At 41.1% G+C, this 21,098-nt stretch overlaps 1 protein-coding gene across 2 annotated transcripts in view; it reads right to left on the bottom strand.

Annotated features, from left to right (window-relative positions):
- Positions 1-17,712, bottom strand: part of UPF2 (UPF2 regulator of nonsense mediated mRNA decay) — a 61,270-nt gene extending 43,558 nt beyond the window's left edge. For both annotated transcript variants that reach the window (XM_062613638.1, XM_062613639.1), the window contains exons 1-6: positions 17,581-17,712; positions 11,646-12,025; positions 10,055-10,834; positions 5,604-5,764; positions 4,400-4,597; positions 2,353-2,502 (exon numbers count right to left, since the gene is read on the bottom strand). In XM_062613638.1, the coding sequence (XP_062469622.1) occupies positions 2,353-2,502; positions 4,400-4,597; positions 5,604-5,764; positions 10,055-10,834; positions 11,646-12,007 (1,651 nt within the window). In that variant the 5' untranslated portion in view covers positions 12,008-12,025; positions 17,581-17,712. The remainder of the gene's footprint in view (positions 1-2,352; positions 2,503-4,399; positions 4,598-5,603; positions 5,765-10,054; positions 10,835-11,645; positions 12,026-17,580) is intronic.
- Between the last annotated feature and the right edge of the window lie 3,386 nt (positions 17,713-21,098).

Raw genomic sequence — 21,098 nt, 5'->3', positions numbered from 1 at the left:
CCTATTGTCAGCTGAGAGAGACTGGAACACTGAGGATTTGTTCAAGCCACTCTATGTCCAGACCCACAGATCCTTGCATCAGCTTGATTCACTGAACCAATGTTTTGAACACCAACATGCAGTCTTTGCCAGACCTTGAGCTTCTTTGCTGTGGTATGAACTCCACAGCTTGAAGTTTTGGCTTTAACTTCTCAGCTTTTAAAGCACAATGCTGTTTTTCAAGCAACAGGATTGTTCTCACCAACGAGGGAGGGGCTGGTAGGGAATATGATGTGCAAGGGCAGCTTTAGCTGCAGGGACCATAAAACGGTGGAGGTTTTTGAAGCTTAGGGCAGTGAGGAAGGCATGCAGCAAGCTTACCACCCCAAGACTGCAGGAGAGCAGACTTTGGCCTCTTCAGGGGTCTGCCTGCTAGAGTAGCAGGGAATAGAGCCCTGGAGGGAAAAAGGGCCCAAGAACACTGGATAATGTTCAAGGATCACCTCCTCCAAGCTCAGGAGTGACACATCCTAACAAAGACGAAGTCAGGAAAAAATGCCAGGAGGCCTGCATGGATGAACAAGGAGCTCCTGGACAAACTCCACAGAAGGAAGCCTACAGGAGGTGGAAGCAAGGACAGGTAGCTTGGAAGGAATACAGAGAAATTGTCTGAGCACCCAGGGATCCAGTCAGGAAAGCTAAAGCCCTGACAGAATTAAATCTGGCTAGGAACATCAAGGGCAACAAGAAAAGCTTCTATAGGCATGTCAGTGATAAAAGGAAGAATAGGGAAAATGTGGGCCCTCTCCAGAAGGGAACAGGAGACCCAGGACAGAGAAAGCTGAGGCACTTAACCTTTTTGCCATGGCCTTCACCAGCAAATGCTCCAGCCACGCCACTCTCATCACAGAAGGCAAGGGCAGGGACTGGGACAATGAAAAACCACCCACTGTAGAAGATCAAGTTGAAGACCATCTAAGGAACCTGAATGAGCACAAGTCCATGGAACCTGATGAGATGCATCCACGGGCCCTGAGGGAACAGGCAGGTGAAGTGGCTAAACTGCTGTCCATTATGTTTGAGAAGTTATAGTCTGGTGAAGTTCCTGCTGACTGGAAAAGGGGAAACATAGCCCATTTTTAAAAAGGAGGAAAAAGGAAGACCGGGGAAACTACACACCAGTCAGTCTCACTTCAATGCCTGACAAGATCATGGGACAGATCCTCCTGGAAACTACACTAAGGTGCTTGGAAAATAGGGAGGTGGTTGGTGACAGCCAACATAGCTTTATTAAGGGCAAGTCATGTCTGACAAATCTGATGGCTTTCTACAATGGTGTTATGGGGAAAGAGCAACTGACATCATCTACCTGGACTTGTGCAAAGCATCTGATGCTGTCACACACAACATCCTTGTCTCTAAACTGGAGAGCATGGATTTGATGGATGGACCACTGTGGAATAAAGAATTAGCTGGATGGTCGCACTTAAAGAGTTGTGATCAATGCCTTAATGTCCAAGTGGAGACCAGTGACAAGCGGTGAAAACCATTCTATGATTATCTTAGGAATTCCCTAGATCAGAAGTATTTTCAGTTTTAAGCCACAGAATCTCCAGCCAGTGCACTCCAGATGTGTTTTTTCTTCCCCCACATTCTAGACACTGAACAAGTTTCCTGCTTTAGAAATGAAAGAATCTGCATTGGTCCTTGGGAATGCAAAGTAAAACCACTGTGGTTTACAAATCTGGTTCAAAAACACTGCCTCACTTGCTCCTCTGAATTCGGCTTTTAACACCTGATGTTGCTTTTCCCACTAAAAGAAATTCATTACCACTAAAAGAAATACTTGTGATTCACAAGAAACCTTTCTCTGGTTCCCCTGGTAAAAGTAACAAAGCCAGAGTTCCACAGGTTCCATTTGCAGCCCTTTATGCACAATCAGAGGTTAGAATTCTTAAATCATGCTATGTAAAGCCATAACAAGACAGAAAGGTAGAGCTGAATCTTGCAGTTCAAGTTTAAAACAAAGTATTTAAATAACACCCTAAGCACATTTGATGATAAAATCATTTATGCACTGAAGTCTACATTCTTCTTTCTAGTCACTTTTCAGACCACTGCCTTCACATTTGATTATCTTTAAAAGCTAAAAGAATCGGTAACTATCATTACATAAACCTCCATATAATACTTTTCAGCTGTTTCTGAATGCCTTGTTACAAATGTTGTTTTGACCACAGTCCTAACAGCTCCTAGCTACTAGTTTCATAAATAAATCATTCTTCTTCCTGAAGTTGATCTACTGACTAAAGCCATCAAGAAAAAAGCCCCCAAACAAAAAACCAAGTAATTCCTAAAGCCAATTCTTTTTACCTTGCTCATCAAGAAGCTTTTTTGTAAGATCTTCTGCCTCATCTCCACAGTCTAACTCCAGGGCATCATCATTAATATCCAGGTTCTCCAGCTCCAACTCCAAATCCTCACTCCCAGGTGCTTCCTTATTATCTTTGGCATCTTTTGAATCTATTTAAAAGTGGAGATATTAAATTATTAAATACATGCAGGCATCATTAGAATACAGGAAGACTCATGTTGCTAAACCTGTGTCTCTTTACTGTTTTAGTCTTGTTAAAAGGAATCAGGCAAAGAATACCTACTTCTTGAGAGTAGAATGTGTCATCTGTTAGATCTCAGTGGTTTGAGATCCTTCATATAGCTTTACTCCAATGCCTGAAAACTGCAAACATTTACCTACATTAAGGTCTGTTAAGGATTGCCAACAGTTCTTCGTGCTTTGGTTTGGTCTGAACTATAGCTGGTACATCTTCAGTGGATGACATGCATATATTCAAATGGCACAAGATATTCAGAAATGTAGCAATTTAAGTCCAGAAGTGCTTAAAATGGATAGCCAGGCCACCACATGGGAAGTACAAGCAAAAAGAATTTGCATACTGGGAAGGTCAGATAGAAAAACAGTAACCTCCAAAATAATACCGCAAACATTATTCAAAAATAGCCATTTTCGAAGATAAAACCCCTAAGTTAATGTTTGCACTGCATATTCATCATAGATGAACTGAAAACAAAATTAAGCAAAGCAAACAAAGCTTTTACTTTGTTACAGACTGAGAAAAAAGGCAAAAAACAGAACAGGAGGAAGGTACTGATTAAAATATGTTATATAGAAGGTCAAATAAAAATCATATTTTCCTTGAAAACAAATAATTTGTGCATCTCTAGATGAAGATTCAGAAGGAATAGCTAATGTTTTTCTTGAACTACAACACTGGTCCAACATAGAGCTTTTTTTTTCAGGAGATTACCATTTTGTTACTCTTTCAGGCCTCCTTCAAAACTCATTTGCAGACTATGCTTCATTAAAAAAAATAGCATTTTCAAGGCAAATAACCTTATTAAAATACTTAAATTTTTCAAACAAAAACACGACAACTTCTAAGCAGTGCACACATCATAAGGAATTAAGTAGCAGACTCACAAAGCAGGCAACCTGGTTAAAATCAGAGACTAAATTAGTCTGGAATGGACACTGATGAGGTCTTCAGCCTTTTGCTCAAAGTGGATAAGCAATGTATTCACACCAATTTTCTCAGGTATTATTTTTGCAGTTGTCTTGAAAAATCTGTTCAAACTGAGATTCCAACCTCCCTGGGCCAATATCCCTCATTATCCTCACAGGGAAATTTCAGAGTTTAAAGATCAGAAAGAAGGCCACGAGTTCTGAAGTTTAAATTCCATTCATACTCAACACTGGCTTACTGCACATGTATTAGACAATTGTGTAGTCTGTGTCTTCATTGGCATTTCCTCAATGCCAAAACACTGCTGTGATGCAAATATACATCTTTTGTTACACTCTGAGCCAGTGATGGCGAATGTAATTTTTATCCTACTGTAACTAAAGTCTACCAATGCCTGGCTGTGAACCTGTGTCCAAAGTGAGGAACCTTCCAGACCTTTAAATCTACTGGAACTTTACAGAGAGACACAGTTAGCTATCATTAACAGTCTAGTGGAAAACACAGAATGAACACTAACATCTTGCGAAGATGATAAGCTTTTAGGTTTTGCACAGCAAAGTTAATATTTACTTACACTGGTTAATCTCCAATTATTTTAAACTTCAACTTCTATCAGTATTAAAATGCACTGACTTAAACTAGCTGTAACCGCTGACAATGCACCCTGTACTGAAAGCATCAGAAGATAAATGCCATAATTCCTAAAGCAGGTTACATCCCAGATATAATACCTACCCTACAGTTTCTTCCCTAAAAATTTCTCCAAACTGGTGTACTGACTTGCTCACCACAAATTATTTCATTAGAGACTCATTACTTCCATCAAATTTGTGTATCTGTTAGACAAGACATCTCTAATACTCATTGAAGCATTCTACCTTTTAATTCATCTTTGCCAGAATCCTTGTTCTGGGAACATTTTTCATTATCCTTAAACAAAATTGCTGGTACAAAAGCCTTTAAGTCGATGAGATTCTCATAGAAGTTTCTGGCATCTTCATCTTCCCAGATACCCCCCTCCAAGTCATATTCTCCAGGCTTTCCTGGTGTGAAAATATCAATGCCAGGTCCGTGTTCTGCAAAAACAGTGAAACCACAAGAAAGTTACTTACACAAATTTCTGATCTTCTAAAGGGAGGCACCTTTGAAGATTAAAACCAAAATGCTTTTAGAAACATTTATTACCACTGCTGTTTCAACTGAAATATTGTAATGTGTACGTTAAAATGCTTTTAACTACCCAATTGTAATATTAGATGCATCAGTAAGTTATCTTAAAATTGCAAATTTTACACTGATAGAAAACACAAAGTCAAATCAAGTCAGTCAAGTGAAGCCAATCAGCACATTATGTGGTTTTAGAAAGAAAAGCTGTACCAGATTTTAACCACATTAACATAGAAAGTAATCACTGAGTATGTTGAACTGTGCCCCACGGTATTGCAAGAACAGATGTTTAAAAATAATAATAATTTTAAATTTAGAGGCATTCAGGAAATATATTTTTTTTAAGCTCAAGATCACTTCAGACAAAAGGTGCACTCAACAACATCTCTGAATGAAAGATCTGAGATTTACAGCATTCAACAACTCTGCCAGTTAAAAGATGCACTTCTCAGGAGGTAGGAGAGCCACCTAGTGACGTATCTGGTTTAACAATATGTTCCTGCTCATAACATCATGACCCAAAATATACTTCAAACCCATTTTTGAACAATATCAGTATTTGAAACTCTAACATATACAGTCCTTCAAGTATTTAAAATGCATTAAATTAAATGGAAATTATTAGGTCAAAATAATTTTCCATTTATTCCTATATTACCTGAAACAAATCTAAAGCGATATTACTTAAATTACTGTAACTACATGGCATATACAATAGTTATGGTTACATGTCAGGTTTAATTACTTTAATTAAAATAATAATGTAATGTTCATTCATTGTCATCCTTAAAGCAGAAAGCCTAACTAAAAAGAAATTAATGGAAAGAACACATCAGTAAGAAGGTTTGGTTGGCTTTCCCACCACATCCAAGCCAAGCCCAGCATTCCCTTTACTTCCTTTAGAAGATGGCCTACCCTCAGGTGCTGGTTTCTCTTGGGGAAGGTCAGGCATATTTTCATCCAAAAGATCAGCCAGAGATTGAGAATTTGCCAACAGCTTCTGATATGACATTGCAAATTCCTCATATTGCTTGTGCCGATCTTCACTCAGCTCTCCTTTGGAGTGAAGGATGCGCCTACAAAATCAAGTGACAGTAAGGCAACTTTTCTTAAAATCTACTCGAGTTATGCTGAACTACTATCAATTTCTGTGAGCAGAGCTGACCTCTCTTCTGCAGAATTCTAGTTTAGACCGCAGTAGCAAAATCTTAGAGCAACACAACTTTTTCTTCCAACCAACCATATTGAACTACGGACTTCAGTATCATTGAGTTCAGTAGAGTTACAGAAGCTTTAACTTCAGTGTCCCAACAAGAAAAAGCAACTTATTTTTTGCCATGATTATCCTGTAATAGTCTTGCACTATGAAAAGACTTGTAGTAAATTAAAACATTCAACTGAGATGAAGGTTGGATAAAAGTTGCTTTACATCTGTAATAACACATTTCCATCATGTTCAAATGACTCAATGGGCAATCACTGCCAGAGTCTCAGACAAGTTGCATGTTAAAAGCACCCTGTTCATTTCCCAACAAATCAAGTTATTTCAAGACTACCAGTCCAAATGAAGAGCAGTTCGGGGTGTTTTTCCACTTGCTTTGTGTTTTCTTTTATGAAAATATCCATACTTTCATTTTTAAAACTGAAATCTGTTCTCAAAAGCAACTTACATTTGAAGGAACAGAATCACTGCTGACACACAATAAAGTACAACTCCATTTTCTTACCAAACTACAGTTAAGGCCATCTGGATTTTAAACAAAAATATCAAGAATTTTCATTAGTTTGAACCAAATATACAGAACAAGGTAATACTTGCTAGTACAAAGATTTTGCCTTCTACAGAAGACTGATTAAAGACTGTCATCCTTGATTTTGGGGTAACTAAGAATAAGCTGATTGCCCAGTACCAATGTTCTAGTTTGTCCTCATCTTGGGCTCCTACTACTGCAAAGATAAAAACAAGCTCAGATGAAACACAGGTTTCCAAAATAGAAAGCTTTTCAAAGGACAGAATGAGCTTGCCTAGCAAGATTCCAATGTGTTTTACAGTAGCTTGAATAATGCTGGTAACATTGGACTAATCAGCTGTAACCACTGACAATGCATTCTGCACTGAGATGAAAGCATGAGAAGAAGTTTGAAATAGGGTGCAAATGTCCTAATTCCTAAAGGAGGTTGTATCATTACATTACCTTTAGGCTTTCATTACGCAATAAGTATACCATCATGTTCTTGCCAAAAAAAACAACTGTTTTATGGCATAAAACTTTCAGACTAGTTTAAGCAATGTAAGTTGAAGGATATCAGTCTTGGCTTTTGCCAGTTCCAGGTTGACTATAAAACAGAAGTCATCTTCATACACAACACATTCACAGGGCAAGCGACAAAATCCCTTGTATCTGCTCAGGATCAAAACTTGGCACATGTGTCTTGCTAGAGGGCAAGAAGCAAAAGTTCTATTTCTTGTCCCTCACACACCTATGTAACACATATCAACTGCTCCTGCAAAGTAGAACAAGAAAAATTAACAAATCAAATAACCCCTGATAATTTCTGAAGTGCAGTAGTGCAGTTTGGATTTAGGAAACATGTGAAGTGCCAATTCACAGCCTTTTCATGGATACAGCTATCCACTGCATACTTACTATGAGTTTAAAACAAAACAGAAGCCTCAAACAGGAGCACTGAAGCTGTGCTATTATTAAAAAACAAAAAAGCAAAGTGCTATAACAATAGTACAAGAACTTCAGTTCTCAGTTTCAGTTCCCAAAAGACAAGTGTTAACAAATCAAGGAAGCTAAAGCATCCTGAACAGATTTTAAAAGCACAATTGATTTTAATACAATTAAAAGTACAGCACACAGTATTTTTCTTACTGCATGTCTCTTCAGAACTTCAGGCAGTGCCACAATGCAAGTTCAGCAGATTTTAAAAACATTCTTTAGACCAAAGCAGCTTCTGTTCGTATCTAACACTCATTTTTGAAAACTCCCAGCAGAATTTTGGAAACAAATGGTTCCTTCCAGTGACACAGCCCGCACAGAGTTTGCTGTGCCCTCAGCTGTGTAACCAAAAAGATCACCAGGCTCTACTGTCAAAGCGTAACTCAAGGTAGTTCTAATTATCCACTTGCAGAAACCCAGATAACAGATAACACAAGCACAACACAAAGCACTGCTGAGGCTGAAATTGTATCATAGAATCCCAGACTGGTTTGGGTTGGAAGGGACCTTAAAGCTCATCCAGTTCCAAACCCTGCCATGGGCAGGGACACCTTCCACTACAGCAGGTTGCTCCAAGCCCCATCCAACCTGGCCTTGAATGCTGCCAGGGATGGGGCAGCCACAGCTTCTCTGGGTAACCTGTATCAGTGTCTCACCATCCCTTAGAGTTAGCATATTAATTTTCAACTCAACCAACAAACCTGCACAATTTATTTTACACTCTCCTGACATAGATAAACTCAAGAGGTATTTACCTGACAAAATATCACAACCTAAATATATGAAATTGTTGATGCACAGGAAGGAACAGTTTGCTCCCTCCCTGTTCACTTTATTAGCTCGGGACTAACAGTGGGCATAAAAGCTGTGGCTATCAGCAAAGTAGATCAGGTTTCAAATATACAGATGACTGTTTTTTCCAATAGGATTATTGCTTTTTCTTTTTAAAACAAACCAAAGGCAACCACACCAAACAACCAAAAACTAACACCCAAAAGAAACAAAAAGCAAGCAACCAACCAACCACACAGTCACAGTTTAGGAGTATTACTGTAATGTTCACAGACTTACTAGGCAAGTTTCTGCCCCGCACTTCCATAGCTGCAATGCCAATATCTGTTACAGACATGTTGTAAGCAAATAGAATTAGGCAAGAAATAGTTTTGATGCCTTGTTTCTTTAACAAAACTTATTCCCCGACTTTTATTAAACAGTTAAACACCTTAAAATTCAGATAAATAATAGCATTACCTTAATCCAGTGATAAATTATAGTTCTTCACATTCCTTTCCCAAAGCAAAGCTTTACACCCAGTTGATAGGGATAATTCAGAGGAGGTGCATGAAGAGGTCTCTAGTCTGATCTACTCAAATCAGGCTCACTGATGAGATCAGACCAGGCTCAGAGCTCTATCCAGTCATTCTTATCTAGTGTGCACTTAAATATTACCATGTATTTCCCTCTCCAAGATCACTCACATTCTTTCTTCATGGTTTCTTAACATTCTTTCTATGTCCTATAGTTTATTGCCTACTATACAAACTTTATAACACTCACTCAACAACATTCCAGCCAGAACCAATCATAATTCTGTATACAAGTGTAAAAGTTATATCCATTACCTTAAAAAAAAACCTCCAACCAAACGACTAAGTCACAACAACACACTTTAAAGTAAAAGATATTTGTAGAATTAATAGTAGCTCCCAATTCAGTTGATGGTCCTGTGAAATACAACACTTGAGGCTGGACAGGACTGCAGAACAATACCTGTCAGCACAATGGATACGAGTTCAAAGCCTTGGTTTGGGAACACTAAATGTTAATGTATTCCACACATACATTTTGCTCTGAATTGATGTTCAGCTTTTTAGTTGAAACCTGGGCCTACACATGCATTAACATGTTTATTTCTATCTGCCTGGAATGCTTCCAAAAGGATTTAATAATGACCGTGTTTCAAGACCAGCAGTTGGGTTTAGGCTGGCTCCAATAACTCAGGATGCTTTAAGGAAACGGCAAACTCAGGATGCTTTAAGGAAACAGCAAACAATTATTAAACAATGTCATAATGGTAGAAATTACCCAGATCTCAAAGGTTTGTATACTCATACCCTTCAATATTAGTATTTCATACAGACATTTAAGAGGATTTGAATCAAACTGTCTATAAACTCCAATATTTTAATATGTATGAATTTGCCCACACTAAAGTGCAAGGGATACCTAGTTAATCTAACCTCATTTTTCCTCCATATTGGTACACTAGCAAAAAATAAGCCAAAGCCATGGTGGCATATGCTCCGTGTGGGTAGATCGTGCCAACTGGGAAAGGACAGCACCAGCTGGGGAAGGAGTGTCATTCTCAAGCTGCCAAGGAAACATCATTAAATTAATAGAGTTAAAAGAATTAAAGCCAAAGATCAGCCTCCTCTTTCTTTAAAGATATTGAAAGAGTCTGTTTGGGTTTTGCTTTTTAAGTATTCAGAGCAAATTTGTAACTTTTTCTTAGATGCACTGCAGAATACACTTCTATACACCGTTAACAGACTGTGTTTTTCAAATACCGCAACAAATCTGAACATTTCATAAATAAACTACTTTTTTCTCCATAAATAAAAAGCAACATTCAAGTGTCACCTGTTTTGTCTTTCAATATTTTGTAGCTCCCTGTGGTCCCTTTTCAGGTGTTTGGTCAAAGATGTAAAGTATTCCTTCAGCAAATTCTGGAAGGGCTGTTGTTTCTCTGGGCTAATTATCTCACTAGGAGGAAAGCTCAAATTAAACTTCTCTGCAACAGTTTTGACTTTCCTTGGTACCAAACCAGCAATGTCATCTCCACAGTGCCGACAAAAGCTGATAACCACAGAAACGTGAGTGTGGGATTCTCGATCAGCGTTAATAATGTTTTTAAGCTGCTCATAGATTAAAGACAGACCTTCCTTGTCAGTGAAAATCCCAACTATTGTCAATTCTGCAATGAAACGCAGATCAGTTCTTAACTTGGTAATGTTGGGAGTCTTCTCTTCTTTCCTTGCTTCAAAATGTTTTTTCCAAGCCTGAAGTAATGAAGGAGCAAAATCAGCGTAGCGCTGGTGAAAGAGGGAACACAAGTGCACTGCACAGTTCACATCCGATATTTTCAGTTTGGCTTCCACAATAGAAGCTACTGCTTCTGCAATGTATTTGCTTAAATTCAGGCTATTAAAGTCATGGGACAAGGAGTCCCTTTGTTGCTCTGTAATGGTTTTGAGCTTCTTAACAAAAGCTGTGTTCTTCTTCAGGCTGGAATCCAGTCTGCTGAAGAAGTTCTCCTCAGGGCGGTTGTCTGGTGCATTCTGGTTTTTGCTGCGAAGCTCTTTCCTCGCCTGATGGCGCTCCCAAGCCTCTTGATGGAGCTGATGGGCTTCCTCTTTTTCTCTTAAGAGAAATAAAAGTTAGTCATTTTCATTACAGAAGCTGATTTCAGGTTAACAGTTCAAAGGAGAAAAAGACTTAGTTGGAAACCTCTCAGTAGTTCTAAACATAATTTCCCCTTAATAGTTTGTTTTTAAATATTAAAAGTTAATCCCAGAAAGCTAAAGCACCTGCTAAATAATCTCTTTTTTTTTGCTTGTAACAAAGTGAAATTTATCAAGTATTTCTATGCAGAACATACTAATCCCAACAAACTTTAAGATACAAACATAAAACTCCATTTACTCCAGACAGAGATGAAGTTCTTACAGAAGAGAATAACAACCTTTCTACAGGTTACTGAACTACACAGTGAAGGGAAATCTTTTATTCCCAGACTACTGAAAATCTTAAGTAGGTGAAATACATCTGTACGAGATAGAATTTGGCTATGACGTTGCCTGACTCTTAGAAAATGATGTATTTCACACATAAGAACATCCAGAAATTGGCTTTGCTGGCCTAAAGATGTTATCTTCAACACTGTAGTACCTTTTGATAACACACTAAAAAACAGTGTCTTGGTAATAGGGCCCCTCCTAACTGGCCTACAGAGCTATCAAAGCCCTGTATTAGAGACTAAAGTAACAGAGGTTAGAGGTGAAAACTCAGAACTATGTGGAAGTCACAATGCATACTGAGCTAGCTATGTGGAATTTATAATGCTACATACAACTTACTCTAAGTCAAACAGTTCATCTCTTATAAGTCTGCCCACAACCCTAACAGCAGGACTAGAGCATTCAGCACAATTAAACCATTAAACACAACCTACTTCAGTTGAGCAGCTGCTTCTTCTTGTTTCTTTTTCTCTTCCTCCTCTTGTTTCTTTTTCTCCTCTTCTTCAAGTTTCTTTTTTTCCTCCTCTTCTTTCTTCTTCTGCTCTTCTTCTGCCTTTACTTTGTCCTCTTCTTTTTTCTTCCGCTCCTTGTCTTCCTTTTTTCTTTTATCCTCTTCCAGTTTTTTCTTTTTGTCATCAGGAACCTTTAGAGTCTCTCTCTTCATGCCAACCTTGACATCTTCTTTTGGCTTTTCCCTGGTGCTCACTGGTCGCCTTTCAGTAAATTCTTTTTCTTTATTATTTAAGGGAGATTCTTTTTCTTCCATATTTGGTGGCTTTTTGCGCTCAGCTGGCATTGTGTTACCCAGGCAAGCCTACAGAAACACAGGAAAAGAAGCACTTTTAACTTATTTTTGATGCATTACTCTCTTCCACAGCCCATCCATATTCACTTGGTTCTTAACTAAGATAACTCATGAATGTCTGACTTACAAGAATAAAACAAAGGTTTCAGGCAAGTTTTCTTGAGCTAAAGAATGGACCTAGAATGTGTAAAAACTAATCATTTTGCCAGTGTTATATTTGCAGCATGAACTGTGATGTAAAAGCACCTGAAGTTTCTAAAACCAGGGGAATACAAGATCTTGGAACATGAATGCTCCATCCCTGGCAGTGTTCAAGACCAGGCTGGACGAGGCCTTGGGTGATGTGGTTTAGTGTGAGGTGTCCCTGCCCATGGCAGGGGAGGTGGAACTAGATGATCTTAAGGTCCTTTCCAACCCTAACTGTTCTATGATTCTATGAATAGAATTCCACCTCACAAAACATCCTAGACTTTTGAAAGCACATGCACCTGAACCTCACTGACCTTTCTACACATCTCCTAAGAATGACCCCACTTCCACTACCTCTAGTTCGGATCACAGGACAGCACGCATTAGATGGAACCTCAAGTGGTTTAACCCCCTGCTCCAAGTAGGGTCAGCCATGAGGTCAGAGAAGACTGCTCTAGGCTTGAAAACTGTTCTGGTTTCAGCTAATTTTCTTCCTAGTAGCTGGTGCAGTGCTGTGCTTTGGTATTAGTCTGAGAATAAACTGATCACACACAGTTGTCGGTAATGAGTCCTTAGTTTAAGTCAAGGACTTTTCAGTCTCTCATGCTCTGCCAGTGAGGAAGAGCAGAAGAAGCTGGAAGGGAGCAGAGACAGGACACCTGATCCAAACCAGCTAAAGGGATATTCCACACCATAGAAAGTCATGCTCAGTATAGAAACTGGGTAGAGTTGGCTGGAACAGGCTGACCACTGGTTGGGAATGAGCTGGGCATGGGTCAGCAGGTGGTGAGCAATTGTATTGAGCGTAACTTGCCTCCCTTGGGTTTTATTCCTGTTTCATTTATTATGATTATCTTTTATTTCCATTATTAAACTGTTCTTATCTTAACCCACAGGTTTTGCCCCCCCCAGTGAGCAACTGCCTGGTACTTAGTTACCAGTTGGGGTTAAATCACAGCACAACTGCCAAGGAAGGACACTGCAGTACCCCTCTAGCCAGCCTGCTCCAGTGCCTGACTGTCCTCACTATGAAAAGGCATCATCTCGATCCCCTCTTTCCTCATGCCTCCCAAGATCTCCCCAGTCACCTCAAACATTCTTCCATACAGCGCAAGTAACAGCTGGCAGAGCACACTGTGCTAAGATGTATACACAAACCTCCCTGACAGCAGAATGAATGGAAATAATAGCTGATAGGCTACAATTATCAGGAGTTACCAAAGGCTCCAGTTTATATCTCTTTCTACTCAACCAATGTTCTTCTGGGGACTTGTAGGAGTTAATTTTGCATCTTTGGGGTTTCTAGCCCTCTAAGCTTTAGTTTCATTTGGCCCAGGATATAAAATTACAACATGCAGTGATGAACAAAGGGTAGACTCACATAACAGTTTAGATTGGAAGGAAACCGTGAAGGTTACCTAGTTCAAGCCCTTGCTCAAAGCAGGTCCAGTCAAAGCAGGGGTTTGGCTAGCTAAATTCAGAGTATCTCCAAGGACAGAGATGCAACAGCCCCTTCTGTCCCCCTGCTCAAGAATCCCAATAACAACACTGTGAAAAAGCTCTTCCTGATAACATGCCGAAATTTGCTACACCCTGTCTTTTGTCACTTTCCATCCTATCCCTGCATAGCTTTGACAAGAATCCAGCTCCATCTTCTCCATACTCTCCCGTTAGGTTTTTGTAGACAGTAATAAAACTTTCTATTCTCACAGATTAAGAACCCCAGTTCTCCAAGTCTCCTAATGATCTTGGTGGCCCTCCAATGGACTTCTCCAGCATGTCAATACCTTTCTCAGATGTGGTGTCCAGATACGGGTTTGTAAGTACCAATAGAGGGGAAGACTCATCTTCCCCAGCCTGCTGGGTGACTCTTATTACTATAGACTAGACTGCAGCTAGCCTTAATGCAAGGGCATTCTGCTGACTCATGTCCAGGATCAGAGAGGGACAGAGAGGAAAGAAGCAATTACTACCACCTAAACCTTATTTACTTCAGGCTAAATCATTTCTATTTGTAGAACCCAACATAAGGTAGAGCACTTCTAAGATTATTTTTAACTACTTTGAAAGCTATTTCTAGGTAAGATATCACACACACAAAAAAATCTCTGTTTCTAACAAAACAGTAGATCTATACACTGACTATATCCCATATGGAATGCTGTGTTACAAATTTGAAGATGCTTGTCCAGGTCTTCTGAAGAAAAAATTGTTTGCATAACTTCACAGGATATTCAGATATGGACAGTGAGAACTTATCACTGGAAAACCTATTCAGGACTTGGCCTCCCTGACAGTAACTGGCAACAGCACCAGTGAAGAAATGTTTCTGACACTGATTAATGGAAGCTAGCCTAATCAAATCAGCATTTCTTAAACAAGTACTGGCAATTTTGGCTCTCTAATGCATGTCTGCAACTAAAAAACTTCACAGCTCAACACCTCAGAACTACTTGGATTTTAAAAACACTGATCTACGTCATCTTAAAGCACTTTTATTATGAAATCAGTACTTATGGAATTGACAAAACCCAGAAAACTAAGCATGTCCCCAAATTCCTTCATATTAAAGGTCTGAACTAATTTTTCTATCTCTGTAGGCCAGTTAGGTGGGACCTGTTCCTCACAGATGTGGGAGGTGCAAATCCTCTGCATGTTCTGTTTCAAACGCAACGATAACTATTTATTAATCTTTTTTTCACTACAAATCCACATTGGAAGTTCCGTCAGTTTGAGATGTCTAAACTATCTCTCTCCTACCACTTCTAACAAAACGGGTTTGAAAGGAAAGCTTTCAGCATTCAAATATTTCCATGAGAACACTGCATGAGGCTCTCTAATAATTGTATTAAAATGTCTTTCACCAAGAAATCCATTAAAAAAACCCCACATTTACTAAAAAAATATTTCCAATTCTAAAAGGCAAATTAGGAGCAAAATTTAAAAGAAAAACAAAGGAGAAAAGGGTTGGTTGATTAAAAGAATGCTGGAAAGGCATGTCACAATTGCAATGCTCCTGCTTTTACCTTTGTCCCTCAGCTGTTGTTAGTATTGTATTACAATTTGGAAAAAAATAAACTAAACCAAACATCCAGCTACACATGTAACTTTTACCAACACCATTACAGTACTCCAACTCTTATGAGAGGTAGGAACTCGAAATTCTGTTTTAAAGACATATCTGACACTTGCTTGTATAAAGTCAAAATAGAGAAGAACTGAATAACCAGAAAAGGGATGGAACATAATTGGGTACATTGTGGTTTCCACAAGGCAGTATTATCCATGGCTCCCCCAAGAACACTGGCGACCAAAACCACCCCACAGTCTAGTTTATAATAGATTTATGTCCTGTATCACAGAATACCAGTGTTACAATGCTGCTCACTACCTGCTACGTACACAACTCCTTATCTCACAAACCCTTCTGATAAGGCTGCTAGCTCATTTATGTGTACCCACCACCGATGGCAGGAGGTGCAGTTGCTGCCTCCAAGCTATACACAGGGTGGTTCACTGGGCAGCACACAAGCGGTGGCCAACAGCACAGCCAGAACACAACTGTCCACTGAGCTGATGCTGTCACCCTTCCCTCATCAAGAATGGTAACTTAAGACCTTGGTACTTTGCCTCAGCTGTCAGTTATCCCAAGACCTGCAGAACATTTTGACCTTCAAAGCATCTGCTGAATTTGGCTGAAACTGGCCAAAAGGTTCAAAAGCTATGGGAAGCAGATTAAAAAGGAAACAGAAGGCAGCAGGCTTGCCTGGGTCTCATTTCCATAGGCAATAAGGCTGAATATACACAGTTTGGGTCAGATTAAGGAACAGTAAGGAAACATTCAGAGAAAAGCATTAAGAGAACTTTTATTTAATAGATAATATGTGAATGCACCAATGAAAAGGCACAATAACAACATGAACTTCATAAGTAATAGATACAAAGAACAGGCACTTGCAGCTGAAACTGAGAAAGGACAGAGAAGACACAAGGGTCCATATTCATTTGGACTCTTGGCAGCCCATTTCCATAGTGACATTCAGATGCCTTTACACTCTTGTCATCTTGGTTTCATCACTTACACATATTATTTTCCAGGAGAAAATTATTTCTCTTGATTTTTCACTATTTAACCTACTTTAATTTAATCTTAGTTAAGAAATCTTTTATTGCTCCCAAATTTCATCTTCCTGGAATTTGAAAAACTGACTGGATTGGGCTAATGAAACTCTAGGCCCATAAACTCAAGAAGCAGTGTTGCAATACAGGCAGCGTTTCGGGGGGGGGGGGGGAATCAATCTATGTACTTACTCTCAAGGAAATCAAAGACTCATATTAAGTATTCAGCATTATTAATCTAGACACCGTTCAGAATAAAAGGACAACTATCAACACCTTGGCCTGGTATGCCTAAATCCCCTCAAATCAATAAAATTAGCTTATTGTTATAAACCAGAATCTCAATCCTTGCAAACGCAAGTATGGGAGGGAAAAATTAAACTAAACACACTGAGATATTTCACATTCTTTTTTACTGCTACTGGACATTAAAACAATCACATAAACATTCCTTTATACAGCTACAAAAGACATAAAGGAAATAAAGAATGTAGGCAAGCTGTCCCAGTCCTGACCAGCTGAAAACCTTCAAAGAACAACAAACTGCTCCATTGCTAGAAATTACACCCCGAGAAATACAAACATTCCAAGAAGTAAAATTCAATTAAGGTTTCTCTTAAATGGAAGGAGTATTATAAAAATACCAGTCAGGTCAATCAGTAGGAAACAAACTTAACCACAAGTACTGAAAGATGAGACACAGAGCAGTGCAGGAAATTCCAGTGCAGGTCAGAGACCCCTCTAACAAGGTGCCCAACCAGCCGGGCACTTTTACTTTCGATACGTCTCGGAGAAGGTGTTTTGCTGTCAGATCTGTAGGAGCACGCTTCCCACTGAGAAAGAGGCCTACAGGCAAACCACTGACTGCATGCGGAGCAAAAGACTTCTCAGTTAACAGCTCGCCCCTCATGCCAGCCCGCACCCGCGGGCTTCTCTACAAGCCGGCACCTTCCGTACTCTGCCCTCCTGGGACAAACAGCCACCAGTCCCTGCCACCGGCTCCCAGCGCGCTGCGGGTATTCCCACCCTCGCCCGCCCTCCTCCTTCTCCTCCTCACCCTCACGGCCCCTCTACCCCGGGGCGCTTCAGCCCAAACGAATCCGCGCCCCGCGCCGCCTCACGGCCCCCACCTAGGGCAGGGCCCTGCACCCTTCCCCCGCCTTCCCCAGGCTTTCCTCCCCACAACACCACGGCACAGCCCCACCCTCCGGGTCGCCCTCGCAGAAGGCCGGTGCCCCCTGCCTCAGGCCCGCTACCTGCGCCCGGCGCGGACATGGGCCCGGCCTCCGGGGAGCGACACCTCCTCCGCCAGCCGCGGCCCCTCCCGGCGCGCGAGGCCCCTTCTCTCCTCTCCCCTCACGACGCCCGCCGCGCTCCCTCCCGGGATGTCAGCCCTGCTGCCTGACCGACAGCACCGCCACGACCGAGACAGAGACGCTCGCCCCGCGGCACCCAAACGCGAATGGAAGAGCAGCGCCGCCGGATCGCGCTGTCGCTACGGCCCCGGCCGGCTCGCCAAGCGGAGCTTCCGACTGGCGGGAGTCAGGCAGTGCAAGGGGCAGCCCGGGCTGGGGTCCTGGCAGCTGGCGGAGCTGCTCGGGTTATCGGGAGGCGACGGAGGCGGAAGTGGTGGGGAGGGGAAGGAAGCTTGGCGGCGGGTTGGCGCTGTGCAGGTGTTAGCGTGGTAAAGTAGAATCACGGAATCACAAAAGCAACTCAGTTGGAAAATGCCGCCAATATCATCAAGCTCACCCGTTCTTCGAGCACGGCCAAGTCCACCATTTCCCCTAGCACCATATCTGCACGTCTTCTAGGCGCTTCCAGCGATGGTGAATCCACGACTCCCTTGGGTAGCCTGTTCTGGTGTTTGACAGCCCTCGTGGGGAAGAAATTGTCCCTAATACCCAATCTAAACCTGCCCTGGTTCAGCTTGAGGCCGTTTCCTCTTGTCCCATCCCTTGTTCCTGGCTCCGTCCTCCTGTCAGGCGGTTGTAGGGAGCGATGAGCCTTCTCCAGACTGAACCCCCCAGATCCCTCAGCCGTTCCCCATCACACTTGTGCTCCAGGCCCTGCACCAGCTCCGTTGGCCTTCTCTGGCCCTGTTCCAGCACCTCAATATCTCTCTTGCAGTGAGGGGCCCAGAACACAGTGGCATAATGATGAGTTATTAATAATTGGTGATTTAATTGCTGTCATCTGTTGTGTTTTGCAGTGTAAATCTAGGATCTCCACTTCATCCTGTCCAGTCAGTATTCTTGTCTGGACAACCAAAGGCATTTTACAATGGTAAATTTAGTTCAACAAAAAACTCCCAGGTTATGTGAAGTGCTCACAGCTGGAACACCCAAGCATGGTGTCAGCAATCGGGCAACTCCAAAGTCACCCAGGTTGGAAAAAGCTGTCACCATGCAGAATTTCAGAGTGAGAATCTGGTACTTATTTTACTTTTAGAATCCAGATTGTGGCTGAAATTCTTTTTTTTTTTTTTTTTGGCGCGGGAAGGCATTTACACCCATCTAGACATACAGTGAACACACACAAGTATTTATTTTTAGCAGGGCCTGTTGTGCTAAGACAAGGGGTGATGGTTTTAAACTAAAAGATGCGACATTCAGGCTGGACACGAGGAAGAAATTCCTTACAATAGCGTGGTGAAACACTGGCACAGGCTGCCCAGAGAGGTGGTGGATGCTCCATCCCTAGAGACATTCAAGGCCAGGCTGGATGTGGTTCTGGGCAACCTGATCTAGTTGAAGATGTCCATGATATTGCAGAGGGGGTGGATGAGCTTTGAAGGTCCCTTCCAACTCAACTATTTTGTGATTCTATGATGAATGGTGACAGCAGGCACTGGGCTGGATGTATGTAATGAGATTACTTAGCTGTTAAAGACATGTTTTATTCAGAAGCAAGAGTCAGTCCAAATCTGATGCAGAGTTTTGGGTGTTCTCTGCCAGATCGTACAGGACCAGGCTGTTTCTTTTTCCCCAGGAACAAGTTCTCCTCCCTGTTGTTTAATGTCTTCACTCATTTTGCCAACACGCCCAAAAATCTTTCTAGAAAAGTTTGAAAGGAAGAAGTCATGCTTGTTATTGACACAGATCATTTAGGTGTCCCTACTACACAAAGATTTAATTTACTTGCCAAAGTATCTTGAGTCATTGGGCTGATTAAACTGATTCACTAGAGGAGAGAAGATCCATGTGCTGAACACATAAAAAGGGGGTTAAATGGGGAGAGGAACTCCACACTACTGTTGGTGCTGTGTTTTCCAAAGGCACCAGTCCTGCAGCCTGTCAATGGATGCCTTTGAATGATTCTTTTTTTGGGGGGTTGGTTTGAAAAGGTGGGCTCAGCATTATATTAGGCTTAAGTACCAGTTTCAGTGTCCTTATATCAAGAAATATTGGCTTATTTTCTTTTGAATCATGATATAGCTGCCTTTCCTAATGTGAATAAGATGTGTTACCACTACAGTTTTGAAAGGAAACAAAATCTTCTGTATTTGTACCACGTTTATACCACATTAGACATTAGGAAGAAGTTTTACTGTGGTGAGACACTGGCACAGGTTGCCCTGAGACGCTGTGGCTGCCCCATCCCTGGCAGTGTTCAAGGCCAGGTTGGATGGGGCTTGGAGCAACCTGCTCTAGTGGAAGGTGTCCCTGCCCGTGGCAGGGGATTGGAACTGGGTGAGTTTTAAGGTCCCTTCCAGTCCAAACCACTCTGTGATTCTATGATTCCCCCATAGCTATGACTATGTTGAAACCGCTTTGTAAAGACCATGCAAGTAAACCTTGTTTTACCTTTGTCTGATAGCTTGGAACTTTTCCTTATGAAGTACCTGTTTCATTTGTGTATGTATCAATTGAGTTTATCTACTAACATACCAAAATCAAAACCAGGTAGGTCTCACTTCCTGAGTCTTGGTTATAAAGCATGTCTGTCCTTCTTTTCATTCCTGAAGCAATTCTTCCCAGCTTTTTCTGTATGTTTCTTCAACTGCTGGTACCAAACATGCACACAGCATGCAGCAAAGAATCACAGTTGAGCCAAATACTGGCCTAATGTAAAATCTGTAGGTGTTCTCAGTATTTCCTTGCAGCCAAATCCAGAAAATGATCTTTCTTTTGCAATGTAACCTAAAATCTATGTAACTTTTTTAGACCAATCTGTTTTATTCCCATGATTTGAGCTTATTTATAGTCACTGTTTCCTAGAAAGAAGCTACATTTGGTCCATATACTCTTTCATGGTGTACAACCTTGTGTCTTCCTGTTGAAATAAATCACATTTGCTTATATCCAGTCCACACTGACCCTCAGATCCAAGATAACCTCCCTTCACCACATAACTCCAGCTGACAGACTTTGTCAGGACTTAATCTGTGGGCAGTTTTTTCAGGTTGATGTAACGAAGTGTCAAGGACTACAATCCTTTTAGATATGCTCTCAGCTGATAATGATATTCTACTTAAAATATTCACAAAATCATAGAATCACAGACTGGTTTGGGTTGGAAAGCACTTTAAGATCATCCAGTTCCAACCCCCTGACATGGGGAGGGACAATTTTCACTAGAGCAGGTTGCTCCAAGCCCCGTTCAGCCTGGCCTTGAACACTGCCAGGGCTGGGGCAGCCACAGCTTCTCTGGGCAACCTGCGCCAGTGTCTCACCACACTCACAGGGAAGAACTTCTTAATACCTAATCTAAATCCCCCTTCTGTCAGCTTAAAGCCATTCCCCCTTGTCCTGTCCCTATATAACCTTGTAAA

Source organism: Pezoporus occidentalis, unplaced genomic scaffold (assembly GCF_034315485.1).
Source record: "Pezoporus occidentalis ecotype Australia unplaced genomic scaffold, CSIRO_AGI_Poc_V1 ctg17, whole genome shotgun sequence".
Classification (NCBI taxonomy): Eukaryota; Metazoa; Chordata; class Aves; order Psittaciformes; family Psittacidae; genus Pezoporus; species Pezoporus occidentalis.
This window is presented reverse-complemented; position numbering and strand designations above follow the sequence as displayed.